The sequence below is a fragment of the Pararge aegeria genome, chromosome 9 (genome assembly GCF_905163445.1).
Source record: "Pararge aegeria chromosome 9, ilParAegt1.1, whole genome shotgun sequence".
Lineage (NCBI taxonomy): Eukaryota > Metazoa > Arthropoda > Insecta > Lepidoptera > Nymphalidae > Pararge > Pararge aegeria.
In genome coordinates this window covers 15,142,925-15,162,330 of record NC_053188.1, presented here as the reverse complement: position 1 = coordinate 15,162,330, position 19,406 = coordinate 15,142,925, and the positions used below count along the sequence as shown (strand labels likewise).

Here is a 19,406-nt window from a genome sequence, read left to right as displayed (position 1 = left end):
CTTCTTATGTAAAGAGATCCTCAGACAAATATTGCCTCGAATTCTAACTATATCGTGCTATGGTCGACTGGAGTAACTATATTTACAAAAATCGGATCACCTATTTGATGTATTATACATTTTATCCGTCGTACCTATTTGTAAATAAAATATACGAATCTTTGGCCGTTTCGATCTTTGAGCGAAATAATCGGGTACAGAATAATGACCTTCAGCCTCAACATTAGACTTAACATAGACTCAAATTATAGGCACGGTGTTTTTCTTTATCGGTAAAGTAAATGATATTTTAATAAGCACATAGCTCCGGCGATAGACTGATAGTTATTACTTCGACCTCTCTTTCGGGGGGACATAGTTCGACCCCGGCACCTCTAACTTTCCGGAGCTATGTGTTTTTGTATTAATAAACAAACATTCAGTTCTTTACAAGAATTTCGCACATTATCAAGATAAGTAAACGACACAGTCAGTTTAGAGACAATAACATTTGAGGCCACCTTAATTGCTTATTATCGCGACAAACCTAATAGTTCCCGCGGGATTGTGGTAAACGCGAACGATATCGTGGGCAGCAGCCACTTGACATAATGAATTTTAGCAGGCATTACTTTTCGTAATTCCATGATATAATAAGAAAATTCAGCTTCATTTGGTATTGTACTACGCGAAAAGCAGGAGAATCTGTAATCTATTCTTTCCTCAATTTTTAAACTCCACACTTAACAGATATTCGGCAATCTACTCTCTGCGCACGTTCCACCACGTGGAAACAAACCAGAGCATCCTCAGTGCGGCTAGCATGGACAGGAGACAATTATCTCCCCGGTGAAAGTATATAAATGTTTCTTCTCCCACAGCTTTATAATCTCTCAGAATATTGGCGCCCATGTGGGAATAATATGCAAATAATATATGTGTAGTAATAAACGGGGATAAACTTCTCCTGTTCTATGTTGCTCAGCTTCCGTGCTTTAGCAGGTGGCCACGTTAATTATATCCCCTGATAGGGGATAATTGGGGGATATAATTGTTGCCATCATCCGCCGCTTGACATCTGAGCAGTCAAATGCACAAAATCTACTTGTCCATCGTTTGAGTGACACCCTTCTCCGCGGCGTAAGCACTTTTTTGTTTTTGTGAATACACGTTCACATTAATGTACACGTATGTCTTTAATTTGTATATACAAATATATATACTATATATATGTTTGTGTATTTTACATGTGTATATAAATACTAAGTTGGCTAATTCTTGCGAACTAATGCTTAAGCATTAAGTCCGCCTTTTGTAAATCTTTCTTTTTGGGTTATGCAATAAAGTGAATAAATAAAAAAAATAAGAGAGAAGACACCCTGAAGATACACCGAAGTTGAATTTAACTGAATTCATATACAATTTAAGAACTGTTTATACAATTTTGGGTTAAAATAACCCCATTGAGGACTACCGATTATCCTTTAGATTAGATGTTATCATGTTATGTCGCGTAGTAAACGCCCAAACCGACCAAGCGGGCGGCCTAACGAGCTCTCAGCGGCACTGGGGTAAAATATTATTTCCATTTGTTATTTGTATTTCTACCTATTTTTAGTTGGCTTTTGGTTGGTGGTACAAAGAAAACCATATCCTACACGGATTTTTTCATCAAAGCGTTTGGAACTATCCAGCTAGTTCCAGAGTCGGTGACCGTAAAAGATGGTAAAAGTAGCAATAATGACGCTGATGGCCGTTGACCTTTATATTTCCTTAGTCGCCTCGCACGACACCTACGAGGTGGAGTGGTGACAGCTGTATTCTGATCTGCCATCACTACACGGCACAATTTCATTTTTATCTCTATGTATTTTAATTTTTCTTTTCTTTTGCGTTGGCAAAGAAATCTACATCTAAAGATATGTGTGGTATTTTTTCACAAAGCCTTGTGAAACAACCAGCTAGTTCCAAGGTACATATTAAATTTACTAGGCAATTATTTCAGAAATATAAATATATATATTCACAATCCAATAATTATTAATTCACTGTATGTATCTACTGCAAATTGGCACGGGCAGGAATACAATGGTATTAGTGAAGTCATTTTATTTTTATTTATTTATTTTTAATTCAATTAATACAGTTAACACCAATTTCACTAATTAAATACATAGCAGATTAAAACGAGAACAAAAAAAAAAGAAAACACAAAAGTAAAAACAGAAACAAGAACATAATTACAACAATTCAATCAACTTTACAATAGTTTTACCTAATAGTAATTATATTTTCGTTGCTTAGTTATTCATATATGATTTAATACACTGTAGTTTCCTAGGTACTTGGTAACTCCGCACAATTTTTAAAGATTTTTAAAACAATAATGCATAATGTATTTCCGTTCTACTCGCCCGGCCCTAGTACGGCATCTTGTCTTTTACTCATTATTTTAGAGTATGTACTTGTACAAAACTTTCTATTATTTGGGATAAACCGTGCATCGGGATGGGAGGGTGATCATATATTTTAATTAAGCAACGCATAATAATGATCGAACTTCACTTACAAGTTCGTTTAATCATATATTATACTATCTTCTTAAAAGATCCAAAAATAGTTTAGCGCCGAAAGACTGCGAGGAATGGGAGATCTAACGCGGGACACTGTGCGGCAAGACGGGAAGGCGAAACATTTGCGTTGGCGACACAGACGTAATTGACAGTAATTACTAGGAGCAGATAAGCGGCACAACTTGCTATAAAGCTCTGGCCAGTCGCTCCTCCCAGTAAGAATCTTATCAAGCCATTACCGGCCCACTACATGGCACGGATCTCCTCCCACAATGACAAGGAGAAAGGCCGTAGTCCACCACGCGAGTCGGTGCGAATTGGTGGACTCCCCATACCTTTAAGAATACTATGTACAACTCTCAAGCATGCAGGTTTCACTTTAGCAACAATTTTTCTTTAACTAAGTTAGTATTGATTAGTTTAAATAATAAAATAAGAAGAGAAACAATAACTAAGAAAGCATTTTTTGAAAATCCACGGTAAAGGGGGTTTAATAGGGGTTGAAAGTTTGTATGAAAGTCTGTCAATCTTCAAGTTATATTGTTAGATTTAAAATTGTAGATACATTTTGAATTGTATATTAAGGAAACTAACAAAAAAAGCATAACTCTCTACCTTCTTCCTAAACGACTAATAGCTACGTTGTTTTTCAAGTACAAAAACTTTTCCGCTCACACTCTTAAAGTTTAAGACTCAAGATCATTAATCTTGAGCTTAAAGCAAAACTTACTATAGCAAATTAATAGGAAGCCGGCGACTAAGTTTGTTTAAAATTTTGTGAAAGCTATGTAGGTTTATCCGATTTCACGAAACACTTCTTTCTGTTCGTATTTCAAAATGTCTGTGGTCAGATCAAATTGGAAGTGAATTGACAATATAGAATCTGTGGTGTGATGTCAATCTATGTGTGGTGAACGGTTGTCAAATATCAATAAGTCTTGTCAAAGTAAAAGTTGTCATTGTAATAACGGACGTTGAAGTTTTAAAACTTATTAAAGACGAAGGAGTTCAAAATGTATGCCTATTTAATAACTTCTTTATTAAAACACTAGTCCATAACTAGGAATTATGACAGTATTTATCTTATGAAATAATATGATTAGTGAATTAGTTCTTTTATGTAGGTATATTCGATATGCGATTATTCACAATTAATAAAACTGCAATTTCTAGCGTTCCGACATGATAGGTGAAACGCTGAATTCAAAATTATGACATCACGTCTATTACTACATAGATTATTTTACACCGCTTGAACTTCGAAACTCTCTGCGTTTATCAATTATTTTGTGGTTTCAAACTATCAGTTGCTAAGTTTTTGCTATGAATACCAAAATAAATAAACTTTAGCTGTGGAACAACGACTAGCAGCCATGACGCCCGGCGAGCGCTTTCATGGGAAATATTTTTTTTATTTAATTTGCAATATCAATTTAATCTTGAGTTTTTGCAATTTTTTTTTTTTTTAAATAATTATTTTTTGGATATGAATATTTAGAGAGAATGGATGTATTGATAACTTTAATTTCATCACTACGTCAGGCACATTATTTTTAAGACTCTGCTGGCTGCTGTACCTAGTTTATTATTATTATTATGTATTAGTTTATTATTTTAAGCTATTAGTCTCTCAAACTGATTTAATAGAGTACTTAACATGTTGAGTAGGGTCGTAAACATCGAAAAAAGTGTTGATTTAAAACTTCCTTCTATTTTTATGTCATAACAAGATGGCATTGCTTTCTTATATTATGTTTTATATTATTATATGGACGATTAACGCGGTGGGCAGTGACCCCTCTTTCTGAAAAATGTTTGTTTCGTATAGATGAATGTTGTTCTGTTTATCTGTGTGTAATAAGAACTTTATGTATATTATTCATAAAAATATTCATCAGTCATCTTAGTAACCATAACACAAGATACGCTTACTTTGGGGCTAGATGGTGATGTGTGTATTGTCGTAGTATATTTATTTATCATTTATTATTACGAGAACTTCGTACCGCCTAAAGAACGCCATCTATTGTAAGATAGGGTTATGGGTAGGTAAGATAGGGTAGGATTTAGAAGTCGCTTTAAAGTATGGGATATTATAAATCGAAAGAATAAAAATCTATAAGCATAATTAAAAAAAATAAAAAAGCGGTTGAATTAATGAGCGACTATTAAATCCGAAGCGATTAACAGTAATTAATAAAAAAAAGTGTAACCTCGCTACTACTACTAATATCTAAAATTAGGTAACATTTGGTTAAAATATAAACATTTACGAGTATGTGCATTTATAAGTTAATTGAGTACTATGGTTTTAATGAGTAACTAATAGTGGAAGTTTTTAAGATGTGTAGTCTCCACAATAAATTCGCTCACTTAGTGTTTAAGTAAGCCATATTCAGTTATTACTTACCATATGAAACATTCATATTCCCTTGTTAAAATATTAGATATTCATATTCAACACAAATAACCCCCTGTCGGCACACTATCTACTTGTGATAGTCAATTTTGTATAGAAAACCTGCATAATGAGATATGGATAAAAGTTGGAACCAACCAAACATTGGACGTATCACATTTTGATGAGGGTCGTTGTATGACTATAGCCTTACTGTAACCCAGTGCTATGGTCTTTTTATCAAAAGAAGTGCTCAGTAACAATGTACACGAACTAACTTTGAAAAAAGATTGTGATTCAACCCCATGCCGCGTCGGTCTTAACGGCCGATCTATTTTCGTTCGTGTCGGATATACCGTCCTGTCGGACTAAAGAGTATGCGCATAGAGAATGCACCTTTATTTGCACACACCTCCAGAAAAAATCTAGACATTGACTAGAAATCGGTAAGGGCAGTTTCCCTACCTACACGAGCACAATTTTTTTTATTAATATATACCTAGCCAGCAAACTAGCAAGAAGGAAATCGCATACAATTTTACAATTAACTACCAGTTGACATTTTGAAGACGTCTCTTAAAACGTTTAATGTTTGTATTAAACGTCGGCTTATAGAAAAGTCCTATTATAGTACGAGTATTAGGGATAACGTAAATGGTAAAAAAGCTTGCACTAATCGTGACTTTTTCCATTTGGAACCCTCGTAGCTTTAGTTTTGAGGAATTTATTTATCAACATCAGAACAGTACCATATAAATATTTTGTATGTACTGTAGGCATCAAAAAGATTCTTGGAATAAAGAAATATTCGACATTAACTTTTTCCTATTTATTGCACAACTAATAAAACGGTTAACAATTGGCGAAATTAATGCTAATTTTGTTTTAATTCTTCGACTAAGGGCAAATATAAAATATTTAATTTTAATATGCAAATCTGCACCTTTGTCATAATAAACGACTGTTAGCGCCATATTGTAGGAAAAATTGCACTTTCGATCTACTTTCAACGGTCCATATTTCAATGCGATATGACAGGTTGTCGTTTTATCTTCCTACGCGATAGTTGGAGAAGTGCGGGTTCTGAAATATTGATTTGCATTTTAATGATAAATGCCAATGCTTACAACTTGCTCCAAAAGGTAACAGAAAGGTGGCAGAGAGACAAAGCGAATAGAAAAAGACTTTTCCTAATTATGCTGTTTAGTTACTAAGTTTTTGTGATAATAAATTCTTTTTCAACGATGCGAACCGAAATGAAAATTTCTAGATTTTTTTTTTAAATTTTCCGTAACAGTCTGGAGTTAGGAAATTGGCTTATCCACACCACATCCAACTAGCTGTTGCCCGCGAATTCGTCCGCGTTAATTACGACTTTTTTACTAATCCGCGGGAATCGTTAGTTTTCCCGGGATAAAAAGTAGCCTATGGAGGTACATGTTTACAATCTATTCATGTGGTATTTTTAATCTTCTTCAATTGTAGTCCTTCTGGCGTGATAGAGTAACAAACATTTAATCTATCGCTTTTAAAACAGTAGTTTGATAAATAAATATAAGCCGAACGCGTTTTGTATTCTAAAACGCAGGATAGCTTAGAAATAAGACGTCCGATTCGAATGAATTGAGAATTCCAAAAATATATATATTTATTTTTTATGTGTATATATGCACCAACTCTTTTATATACTTGTGCTTTTTACGCCATAGGGTGTCTGGAAGCGATCGCTATGTAGCGATAAGTCCGCCAAATTGTATACCCTCAGGGCCTCATCATCTGGATGCCTGGTATTCTTCTACTGTTCGAAATACCAGATCATTTGTGGAAGAATCTCCCATCTGATATGTTTCCTCCAAAATACAATCTAGGCAAAAAAATTAAATAAATAATAATATATATATATATATTTTTTCTACAATTTTCAATAAACAAATTCCTTAAAAGCCGGCAACGTATCGGTGGGTCTTCTGGTGCTGCAGATGTTTCGTCGTTGGCCCGCTATTAATATAAAAATCGCTTCCTGCATTATGTAAGTTTTGGTGATAAGTTATGTAATATTAATTCTAGCTACTTTTCCAGACTGCGGCACTATAAGTTATTAACTCTATCTGATCGTAGAAAACTATTGGACCTTTGTTTTTTATATAGACTTTTTAATAATGCCCTAGATGCGTCTGATCTACTTTACAAAGTTTCTGTCAGAATCCCAAGGCCGTTCAGTCGTGTAAAAATTATATGCCTTTTAAAGCTGCCGTCTCGAAAACAAATCTGGGGATCTCAGCGCCTATTAATAGGTTGTTAACTTTGTATAACAGCATTAATAAAGTGCTTGACATAGACATAATAGGGGATAGTCTTCCTATATTTAAAAAAAAACTAAAGGACCACTTCCTATCGCAATACGGTGGTACTGTTTAAACTTAGTTATTATTATTATTTTTTTTTTTCCTTTACTCTATTTTGTGTTAGTTTAGCTAGCTTATGTCTCTCTTAATCGTTTTTTCTCCTTCTAACTAACAATATAGTTTTTGTTTGCAAGTTGTGGCAGTCTTTAAGTGGGTCTACAATATTACATTTATATGTTATTTCATTTTTTGTTTAGTTTTTAAGAGTTGTTGTTGTAACCTGTTGATTGTCCCTTAAATAAATAAATAAAAAAATGTAAATGTATTGTACGCTGTGTTTTGTATAAACTATTTTTTTTCTGTACTTTTGTTTGGTGTGCAATAAAAGTTTCTTTAAAGGCTGTTGTTGTGGCTTAACCATAATAGTTAGACGTATGTATTTTTGTAGGTACCTACTTTGGTCATAACTTTTATCTTTGTATCATCATATAATAGTTTCCTCAGCGCAAAATTTTGGCTTCTTTTGGGTTACATTGTTGCAATTTTCTGAAGGATTCCTAATTTCTTGAAACTTAGCTAGATAACTAAGACAATTTAGTTTTCTTTTGGAAAAAAGTCAACGATCAATACTTCAAAAAATCTATAATATTAGAATTGATGACAAAAGGCGATAAATAATCATCAAAACTTGCCAAGCTTTATTCTCCAAAAGAATTCCTGTGGCCATCAGAGCAGGGCACTAAATAGCCTTACAATAATGTAATGATAAAGAGGATAATAAATTTTATTCCAGCTTAATAACTAACTGTTAGGCAACGCACACACAAAAAAACACACACACACACACACACACACACACACACACACACACCACAATGTAATTAAAAAAAATAAATAAAAAAAATCAAACATATCTTTGTAATTAATTTAATATATATATATATGTGTTTCATTTTCCTAATTTCACCTTGTTGTAATGGGTCCGAAGGAAGGTGGCGACACTCGTAACACAAGTTACTTTAGTGCGAGTGTTTCAGCACTCCTTTGTGCACAAATCAATAGAGTATCACTGTATCCATTAGGAGATTCCTCCTGTATACATTTTTATATATGAAATAAATAAAATAAATTCATCATCATCGTCAACATATCAACCCAATACCGGCCCACTACAGGGCACGGGTCTCCAACAGTGAGAAGGGGCTAAGGCCGTAGCCCACCACGCTGGCCCAGTGCGGAATGGTGGACTCCGCACACCTTTGAGAACAATATGGAGAACTCTCAAGCATGCAAGTTTCCACACGACGTTTTCCTTCACCGTTGAAGCAAGTCATATTTTAATTGCTAAAAACGCACATTACTTAAGGAAAGTTAATGGTGTTGGGATACAAACTCGCCTCTTCGCAAGTGAAGTCGAACTACCCATTAGGCTATCACCGTGTCAGCATTTATTTGGAAATTCGTTGGATGTAAAAGGAACTTTGAGCAAGGCCACAGGTTTTATTTTCGTTTCTGTGCGAATGAGTTTCAATTGAACCTTACAAAATTTCACCTTATAATGTATTTTCTAAAAACGGATGGGTTTTATTTATTTCTACTGTTATTTATATGAAGTATTAACATATTCTGTAATTACTACTTAGTAATAGCTTCAAAATTCAAAATTCAAAATTCATTTTTTTCAAGTAGGCCTAATACAAGCACTTTTGAAACGTCAAGTCTGTCCGTGTGTAGTGACTCTACCACCGGTTCGGAAGGCAGATTCTACCGAGAAGAAGCTGGCAAGAAACGCAGCAGTTGCTCTTTTCCAACATCAAAAATTTACATTTTACATTTTAACATTCATTTTTCTATCTTGTGAGAGATGAAAGCGGAGGCGGATGCTTCCAAGCAACCTTGTCATTAAGAAACTCATCAATTGTATAATAACCTCGCTGTAATAAATGTGTTTTAACACATTCTTTAAACTTATGAATTGGTAGGTCCAAAATTACCTTAGGAATCATATTATAAAAGCGTATACTCAATCCCACAAATGACTTCTGCACCTTTCGTAGACGATATGCAGATGTCACTAATTTATGACCATTTCTTGTAAGCTTTATTACTAAGTAGTAATTTTAAGGGTTTTTTTTTCTTATTTCTATTTGTTTGTACGTGCGTTCCTGGTACTTCGTTTGATAAATAAAATTGCATTTGGTAACCAAACTCCTTAGTACAGAGATTCAAAGAAAGTCAAAGTTAAATATTTATTTATTCAAATAGGCACATGATGCGTTAATTATATACATAACTAGCTGTTGTCCGCGACTTCGTCTGCGTTTGATATTGTTTTTTGATGTGGCATTAAATTTAGTTGTAGATCTAAAAAAAAATAAAGTATTCAGTATCGCTAATTCTTAAATGAGGGGTTTGTGTGAATGAGCTGTCCGCTGAGGAGTTCTCTATCTCCAACCACAGTTTTGGCAAAATTAAACACATATTAGAAACTCTTGTATAGTACAAAAATAATTATTTAAATCGGTCATAATATGTCGGAGTTATAGTGTAAAATCGTCAAACACTCATCCCTTCTCCCAAAGGGGAAAAAATTAAGTTAAGACTTTTTTTATTTTTAATGTCACAATAAAACTTATTACTAAAGTAATTACTGTACAAGTCATACCTGCGTAAAATTGTGCCAATAATGTAAGCTGTCAAATAAACTAGTTCCCTTGATACGCTTTGTTTTCAGTTTTTAAAAAATTCCCCGGAGAATGTACTTTTTACGGAATAAAATGTATCTCTTAGATTCAAGATTTATTTATAAAGCATATTTAGTTAACGTATTAACTTCCTCTGTGCTATACCAACTTCTGCGATCGAACGAAGTATGAACGAAGATTATTGTCCAGAAGTGGACAGTTACCGGCTATTGATAACATTTTTGTATCACAATCGAATGCAGAAATTCCACGCGGACGACGTCGCGGGCATCGTCTAAGTATCAAGAAAACAAAATACATAAAGGGCTTAGAAATTTCCCTCATTCCGGTAGACAAAATTCAAAATGTGCTAACGCAACAAACGGTGAGTGTTCGCGTATAATAATAATAAAAGTGACTCGTGACTCGAATTGTGATGGAGTGCTTAAATAACTTGAAAATATTTTATACCTACATATACAGTATACTATAGCCCGAAATTTCTCCTAGGTTTTTTTTCGGTTTAATTTGAAAGGTTAAGGAATTTAAATTTGACATACTATATAATCGTAGATCTTGAACTCGCAAGTATTATTTGAAGTTGAACAATAATTTCACTTATTTACTATTTTCTAATAAGGGTTTGTTTTTAGCGGTTATAGCCTTGTTGGCTTCGGTTTTCTTTTCGTGGAGGCCGAGCTCGAAGCCCGGCGCGCACCACTGACTTTTCGGAGTTATGTGCGTTTCAAATGTAACCAATTTTAATATCACTTGCTTGGCGTTGAAGGAAAACATCGTGAAACCTGCGTGCCTGAAAATTCTCCATAATGTTCTCAACGGATTGTGAAGTCTGCCAATCCGCGCTTGGCCAGCGTGGTAGACTACGGCCTAAACCCATGTATTTCTGAGTGTAGTGGCCCAGTAATGGGTTGATGATGACCATGACTCATTTTTTTTAAGTAACTAAGTTACTTGAACATGATTTTGATGGATAACTACAGAGGTGATCTTCTTGTTAAACCTAAGAGCTAAGCTTTTCTCCTACTTTTTCACCTCTTTATAAGTTTCCACTAAAACGTTTTGTTTTATTTGTCCCACAAAATCCAGCCTCAGTCGTCCTCTTCCCCTCTTTCCCTCTACTTGTCCCTCAATTATATTAGTAGTTAGCCAATCATTTTCCCTCTTCTGATTGCTATAATTCTAAAAATATTTCTTTTGTCACTGACTCTTGTTCATTATCATATCTACCTATTACCGGCCCACTAAAGGGCACGGGTCTCCTTCCACAGTGAGAAGGGGCTAAGGCCGTAGCCCACCACACTGATCCAGTGCGGATTGGTGGACTCCACACACCTTTGTGAACATTTTAGAGAACTTACAGGTATACAGATTTCCTTACGATTCAACGTTGAAGCAAGTGATATTTTAATTGCTTAGAACGCACATAACTAGGAAAAGTTAGAGGTGTTTGCTGGGATTCAAACTCCGAAAGGTAAGTCTTCCTACCCACTGAGCTATCAACGCTTCACTACATACTCATGTTAGAATTTATTTATTTCCAATTTTCTCAGTTCAACTTATTCTCTCCATTCGCAGATAACGCAGATAACGCAGATAACGCAGATAAATACTTAAGCATCGTTGATCTTTTAAAAATATCAGCTTTTTTTAAAAGGAAACCTTAACAATTTAATTTATAAAGTGAATCGAGAAATAAAATATACTTAGCTTGCACAATATCTCGTTTAAACTTAGTAGCTACCTCTTAATTACGTTGCTATCGTAAGTTTTATTTAAGCTCTAGACTTAACGGTCATTGAGTTTTAAACTGTGTGAACAAAAATCTTTTTATTTTTTATTTATTCGCTTTTCAATGGAAACGAAATTCAAAATTCATTTATTTCAAGTAAGCCTACTTGCTTATAAAAAGCACTTTTGGAACGTCAAGTATGTATGTTTCTAGAGACTCTATCACCGGTTCGGAAAGCAGATTCTACCGAGTAGAGCCCGCAAGAAACTCAGTAGTTGCTCTTTTCCAACATCAACATTTACAATCATTACAGTTTACAATTTGTAAAGTATAACATAACATTAGTATTACACATAGGAGTTATGCCGTATTTTTTTATCACATAAACCAATGAAGTTTCCTCAACTTAGTTATACATGAACGATTACATTAACCACAATTATTGCAGTCAACTACAAAATAAAATTTAAAAAAAACAACAATTTTAAAGAGCTTATAAAAACTACCTGGTAACATTATCGCACTTTAAACGACAAAGTAAAGTTAGTTACTAGTCATGCCAGTGCAAATACCACGACACAAAGCGATCTAATAATAATGAACGTAAAGAAACGAGAAGGATCTAACTTACATAGAGGTAGTTTTGATACCCTAAGAGCCAGTCCACACGGCGCGTTGCGTCAGCGTTGCGTCGACGCAGCGCTACCACTGCGTTGTTTTACATACAAATAACCAAGGTGTTCACACGGCGCGCTGCGTCGTCGCAACGCACACATGACGGACAGCAGCCCCCGAGACGAAGCGGGAGGGGGTTTACTCGTGCGACGTCGGAGCGTCAGCGCTCAGTTGCTTGTGCGTTGACAGAGAGGATACACGGAAGCTCATTTCGTTTTACGTTTACGTTTTTGTATTTAGTTTTATTTGCAGGGTAATTAGTTTTATTTGCAGGGTAAAATGAATACCATTGAAGAAATTGACATAGATTACTTGATTACATTGATACAGGAAAGGGAAATTATATGGGACAAGTCAAACGTAGATTTTAAAAATAAAAATTTAAAAACAAAAGCCTGGGAAGACATATCAAAAGTTTTATTTCCTGATTACGAGAATTTCACAGCTGAACGAAAAAATAAAGTTGGTGAGTTCACAGTACAGATATTTATGTTTTTTTTATTTAAGAGGGCTTTCAAGATTTTCTTGCACCGCCAATTCCGCGATCAGTACAAAATTGAGTAGTCCACTTGCAAACCACGTTATGTTAAAAAAAAAACATTTTTTATCCAATGGCGCCAATCGGTTAAGGATTTAAAATATTAACGTCAGCATTTAATATACTGTGTTAAAACTCGCTATGATAAGAATAAAATGGGATTGAAATCTCAATACTTTTGCAAAAGTCGTTATGTTGATCGGCAGTCCACTTTCAAAAATCGCTAAGTTTGTATTAACTTGCAAACGACGCTAAGTTGCGTGGTGACTTTTGCAAAAGCCGCCATCTTGAGTGCCAGTACGCATAATACTGTCGAAGTGCATGCACGCGTTGCTTTCTTCAGATACTGCAGGCTTTTAAAAACGAGGTATTTTCTATTAAAATTATCATGGAGTATCAAGAACAAGAAGTTGTTTTGGCACCAAACAGAAGAGGACGTAAAAAGATAGCTGATAAATCTACATGGAAGAGAGAACTTGAGAAGTCGAAACGGTAAGATTATTATTTTATGGTTACCTTTTGTAAATAGGATAGATACCTGGTTATTTGCTGGGGATTTTTTTGCTCTATTGTTATTTATTAATGTGCCTATCTGTTTTGTTTTAGACATATGCCTAAGGGACTGCCAGTTATACCACAATGTGTACATGGAAATTCAAAACAGGGATACAAGTGTAACGACTTAACGGTTCAAGACTACAGTAAATTTCATCGGAATTTTTATTCAACTTCAGTTAAAGTCACCCAAGATACTTTTTTATTAAAATACTGTACAGCGCAAACTCCTAAAAAAGAAGGAAAGAGAAAATCCCAGACTATATGCTATTTTATACCAAAGCACGAAAATTTGGCTGGAAGACGCCGCGTCAAATTAATTAAGGTGTGTCAAAAAGCAATGACCACAATTCTGGGAATCTCTAGGGACAGAATTCAAAGAATTTGTAAACAGCATTTAATCACGATGGCAATGCCGAAAGAAAGAAGAGGAGGTAATAGAAAGTCCAATCTGTATTCTGATCGCACAGAATCCGTAAAATCGTTTATAAAGGGACTTGAAGCTTTGGAATCACATTATGTTAGAGGAAGATCTACTGTGCAATATCTGAGCAGCGATCTAAGTATAAAAAAATTGCATAAACTTTACAACGATGACGCTCAGAATGTGTCAGTGAGATATGAATTTTTCCGACGTATCTTTAACAAGTACTTTAATTTGAGTTTTAAGTCTCCCGCTACAGATGCATGTTCTAAATGCATTCAATTAAAAGAAGTTATTAAAAGAGAACGCGACACAGCAAAAAAACAGCTGCAAATAGCTCAGCTTCGTATTCACAAGCTAAAGGCCAAATGCTTTTACACTAGCCTCAAAACACAAGGCGACAACGAAATAATTTTCTCTTTTGACTGTCAAAAGAATTTGGTTTTACCAAAAGTACCAGACCAGAGTGCCTACTTTAGCCGACAATTGTATACGTATAACTTAACAGTATGTCAAGGGCCATCTCGTGGGGCTCAAAACTGTTTAAACACATTTATTTACACGTGGTTGGAAACTGAGGCAAAGAAAGGATCTAATCAGATTGCTTCGGCGGTATTTCATCGGCTAATGAATACCAATTTTGAAGACACTGTTAGTCATATTAAATTATTTTGCGACGGTTGTGGGGGGCAAAATAAAAACTCAATCGTTTTGGGAATGTTGGCATATTGGCTAAAAACAAAAGCTCCACGTCACATCAAGAAACTTACGCTGATATTCCCTGTAGTGGGGCATTCATTTTTGCCCCCCGACCGTGTATTTGGAAATATCGAAAGAGAAATACGTCCTTTAGAAGTCATTGTGGAACCCCAGACATATTTTGATATTTTTAAAAAGTATGGTACGGTTCTCAGACTAGGCAGCGACTTCCATTTTTATGATTGGAAATCAAGCGTTAAAAACGTACTTAAGTTACCTGGATCTTGGCACTTTCAATTTAATGCCTCTAAAAGATTCTTTTTAAGAAAGGATAAAAATAATAGAATTGCCATTAAAGGGGAACCTAATTATGTATCTGAGGTAATAAATTATGGCAACGTTTGCAAAAGAGGCAAATCATTCGAAAATATTGTGCCCGTTATGATGAATGTTGGAGTTCCAGTAAAACCAGTAAAGTTAAATGATGTGCGAAATCTTTTGAAAAAACATTTCGGTGAAGATTGGGCTTCTTACGATTATTTACAATATTACAATTTTCTTCAAGAAGAACCAAATGAGACTGTTATAGAAGAGACTGATAATGAAGAAACCATAATACACGAAGAAATAGACTTAAGAGTGTAATAATAGATAAAAATTGTAATTTCTTAAGAGTAGAGGAAAATAGAAGCTTATATTTGATTATTTCAAAACTGCCTATGTTGATTGCATACAACTGCAAAACTATCTATGTTAAAAAATCTTTTGCAAAACTAGCTATGTTTAATTTTAAAATGCAAATTAAATGATTATTATGAAAGAGTGATTTTATTTGCTAACATAATTTAATTCGATGTGCTACTAAGTTCATGTAATACACAAAAAAATGCATCTTAATATCGTAATTTTAAGTCTAAACATTTTAATTAGTTTTCTCAATTAATTGCTGCATAAACTTAACGGGGTTTGAAAGTGGACTACTCAATTAATATCTCGACACTCTAAAATTTTAAAACTTAGGGAATTTAGATTAGCGTGAGTACTATTTTATTACTTAGCTCAAAACTAACCTAGACTACGCTGAGTAGGTATAAAATATTATTTTTTTACTGATCGCGGAATTGGCGGTGCAAGAAAATCTTGAAAACCCTCATAATACAATTATACCTTATTTAGCTGCCAAGGCAGAGTTCCTCTAGTCATAAAATAGGTCGCATATTGCTGTCTTATGACATTCGGTGCTGTCTGTTCTTCATGTACGGGTTGTATTGGGAGAAATTCATCAACACTTATAGCAAATTTATCTCTTTGTCTAAAACCGTCTCGATCAGCGACAAAATTGTGTAATACACAACATGCTTTTATAATGTCAGTAGCGAAGTCATAGGACACGTCTATCGGTCTGTGAAAAATGCGCCATTTGTTAGCCATAATCCCAAAAGCGCATTCGACATATCTTCTGGCTCTGCTTAGACGGTAATTGAAAACCTTTTGTTGTAAGTCGAGATTTTGACCGCCATATGGACGCATAATATGTTTGCTCAGTCCAAAAGCTTCGTCACCCACAAATACATACGGGGTTGGTATATTGCTACCAGAGAGTGGCTGGGGTTGAGGTAGTGGTAAGTTGTTGTTAATCATTAGCTCGTACAGTTTAGAATTTTGTAATATGGTTGAATCGCATTCTTTTCCGTATGCACCGATGTCGACAAATACGAATTTGTAATTTGAATCCACAATAGCTAGCAACACAATCGAAAAAAAGGCTTTATAATTAAAAAAAAGTGAGCCACTATTTGCAGGATTACACACGCGGATATGTTTGCCGTCGATGGCACCAACACATTGAGGAAAATTTGCCTTTACATCAAAACCCCTCGCTATTGTTTGGAAACTTTCAGTTGTCAGTTCAGGGATGTTGTCTCGAAGAAGATTGGTCCATATAGCACGACAAACTCTTTGTATTATATATGCAATAGTAGATTTTCCCCGTTTGAATTTGAAATGTAAATCAGTTATTGAATTTCCACTTCCTAGGTATCTGAAAAGAAAATAATTATTATAATATGCATTTATGAGATAGATAGATACCCGAAAAAAAATACTGACATATTCAGACATCGATAGCAAATAACTTTCTCTATGTAACCAATTAATTCTGGAATCGCGAAAAAAATAGCAGCTGTTGCATACATTTTGATTCAGTAGGTATTGCTTTTTGTATGTAACAGCTGTTATATTTTCACGATTCCAGAGTCGGTCACATAGTGTTTGTTAACGATATCTGAATATGTCATTAAATTTTATCGAGAAATTCACTATGTATAAATTATTAAATCATGTTTACTATTGGTTTTGCAGGTAATGATTTAATAAAAAAATGGAGAAGTGTAAAAGATAATTACTTCAGATATTCAAAAAAATTAAAAGAAGCATCAAAATCGGGCTCGGGCGCTACGAAACTGAAGAAGTATCATTTATACAATCAACTCCTTTTTTTGAGAAAAGTGGAACAAAATGCCACCGAATCTAGCTTAGACTCGCCTAGAGAAATCAACAATGAATCTACGTCTACAAATGATGACATTACCACAGACAACACTCCGCGCTATGTTCCAGTCGCGCGCAAAAGGGCAATGCAAATGGATGAGTTTGAAAGAGAAGGACTAAAACTTCTCAAGGAGCCGGAAAATCGCCATATGTCCTTTTTCAGAGCTATATTGCCATCTATTCAAGAATTTTCCGACCGAGAAACTCTCCGTTTCCAAAGTAAAGTTATACAAATTATAGATGAAATGCGGTATGGACAAACATCATCATATGTGAGTGGCCCATCAACGTCTCACCAACCACCATATGGGTATCAAACAGCAAATTTTCAAAGTACATACATTTCTGATTTTAATAATTCAATTACATCTCCAGAAACATCTCAAGCAAGTGAAGAAACTGAATACGATTTTTCTAATTTGTAATTACTGGATGATATCTCTCTTAAATAATGTCTAAATTTAAAATTATGACAATTGCTGATTATTTGTGAGTTGATTACTAATTAAACAAACCAAAAAAACTGTTATATTTTTATTACTTAAATATATTTATATAGTTACCTTAAAGTGATTCCCAGCATTTCTACTGGTTCCACTGGATTCCTCATATTAGTATAGTTTTTTCGTATGTGTGGTTCTAAGGACTTCAATAAACATTCGAAGCTGGATACACTCATTCTAAAAAAATTATAAAACTTCTTTTCGTCTAATAGCAACTCCCGATATTCTAAAAAAAAAAACTGTCCATCACGATTTCTTAATGAAATGAAAGGACTGATCCAGTACCGTCTTGTGATCTTGCGTCGATTTCGGCGGTGACGTAGTAATAGGAGCAATGCTAGACGTCTTTTCCGATCCATGATTTGCTATAGACTGACTGCGAATTTTTTTCAAAATACTTGCCGCAACTGTGCGTCGCCGCTGCGCCGACGGAACGTTGACTGCGTCATAGTAACGCTGCAGCGCCCGTGTGGCCGGCTATGCGTCAAAATATTTGCGTTGCGACGACGCAACGCAACGCAACGCGCCGTGTGGACGGAGCTTAAGGGGCGTTGCACAACGTCGCAATAAGTCATGTTTTTCATAGTTGAAACTATGAAACTATGATAAAAAAAAGTCATATATTAATCTATATTTATTGAGAAGGTATGGCTCGTTTTAATTTGTAAGGCTGTAAATGTCTTAAAAATTGCGATGCGGTTATATTCCTGACATAATATCCTAATAATTAGGTTTTATAACGGCTTTGAGACCAACATACCATATAAAATACAATTATTCTTGTAATAGTTACCCCAAAGCGATAAAATATAAAACTAGAAATAGATAGAATAAGCAAATACAAACGTTACAAATGAAAACAATATTTTACCCCAGTGCCTCTGAAAGCTCGTTAGGCCGACGCTCGGTATGCTTGGGCGGGTATTACGTATACCACTAACATGATAACATCTAATGATAATCGTTGCCATATGTGGGGTTATTTTAACCCAAAATTGTATATATTTGTAGTCCTAAAACTTGCTGTAGAGCGCCATAAACGATCTCGAAAGGAAAAATTTTACTATGTACTAGCTCTCAGACTAAGAATGTGGTACTGTGGCTTTTTAATAGTAGGACTAAGAATCACTTCATTATTACCAGTTTCGTTATTAATTTCACGTTTGCCATTATTGGGGCATCTGATATTGGTGGCTAACAGTTCGTCTAACACTTCACTTGCGTAAAAGTTCTAAAGATCTGGGGTAAATATGCCTCCTTGTTAAAACTTACAGTATAATTTGTAAGATTACACAGCATTTAGTTTTTTTTATCCGAATGTCTTAACAAACCTACGATTCCTTTAGGGACCTGAATCGAGTACTTTAACCAGAAAATAATATAAATGAATAAATGTGACTACGACAATACATACATCGCTATCTAACCCCAAAGTAAGCGTAGCTTTCGTTACTCAGATGACTGATAAATATTTTAATGAATAATATATATAAATACTTACAATATACATATCAACGCCCAGACACAGAAAAACATTCATGCTCATCACACAAACGTTTTCCAGTAGTGGGAATCGAGCCCACGGCCTTGGACTCAGAAAGCAGGGTCGCTGCAAACTGCGCTAATCGGCCGTCAATTATAATATTTTTTTTTGTTTTATTGTAATAATCTAAGAGACAAACAAATTACCGGCCCACTTGTGGGCACTGGTCTCCCACGGTGAGAAATGGTTA

At 34.8% G+C, this 19,406-nt stretch overlaps 2 protein-coding genes across 3 annotated transcripts; one reads left to right on the top strand and one right to left on the bottom strand.

The window, feature by feature from the left end:
* The first annotated feature begins 12,388 nt into the window (after positions 1-12,388).
* LOC120626181 lies at positions 12,389-17,740 on the top strand. The gene is made up of 2 exons (XM_039893552.1): positions 12,389-12,870; positions 16,982-17,740. The coding sequence occupies exons 1-2, from the start codon at positions 12,684-12,686 to the stop codon at positions 17,593-17,595; spliced, it is 801 nt and encodes a 266-aa protein (XP_039749486.1). The 5' UTR covers positions 12,389-12,683; the 3' UTR covers positions 17,596-17,740.
* On the bottom strand, positions 13,152-18,145 carry LOC120626180 (protein ALP1-like). 2 transcript variants are annotated; one of them, XM_039893551.1, is made up of 3 exons: positions 18,076-18,145; positions 17,734-17,850; positions 13,152-16,661 (listed from the first exon to the last, which is right to left on the bottom strand). In XM_039893551.1, exons 1-3 carry the CDS (start codon positions 18,120-18,122, stop codon positions 15,782-15,784), a joined length of 1,044 nt encoding a protein of 347 aa, XP_039749485.1. In that variant the 5' UTR covers positions 18,123-18,145; the 3' UTR covers positions 13,152-15,781. The 2 variants fall into 2 exon arrangements, with proteins under 2 accessions (XP_039749485.1, XP_039749484.1); XM_039893550.1 differs by lacking the exon at positions 18,076-18,145 and having other exon boundaries at positions 17,734-18,053.
* Between the last annotated feature and the right edge of the window lie 1,261 nt (positions 18,146-19,406).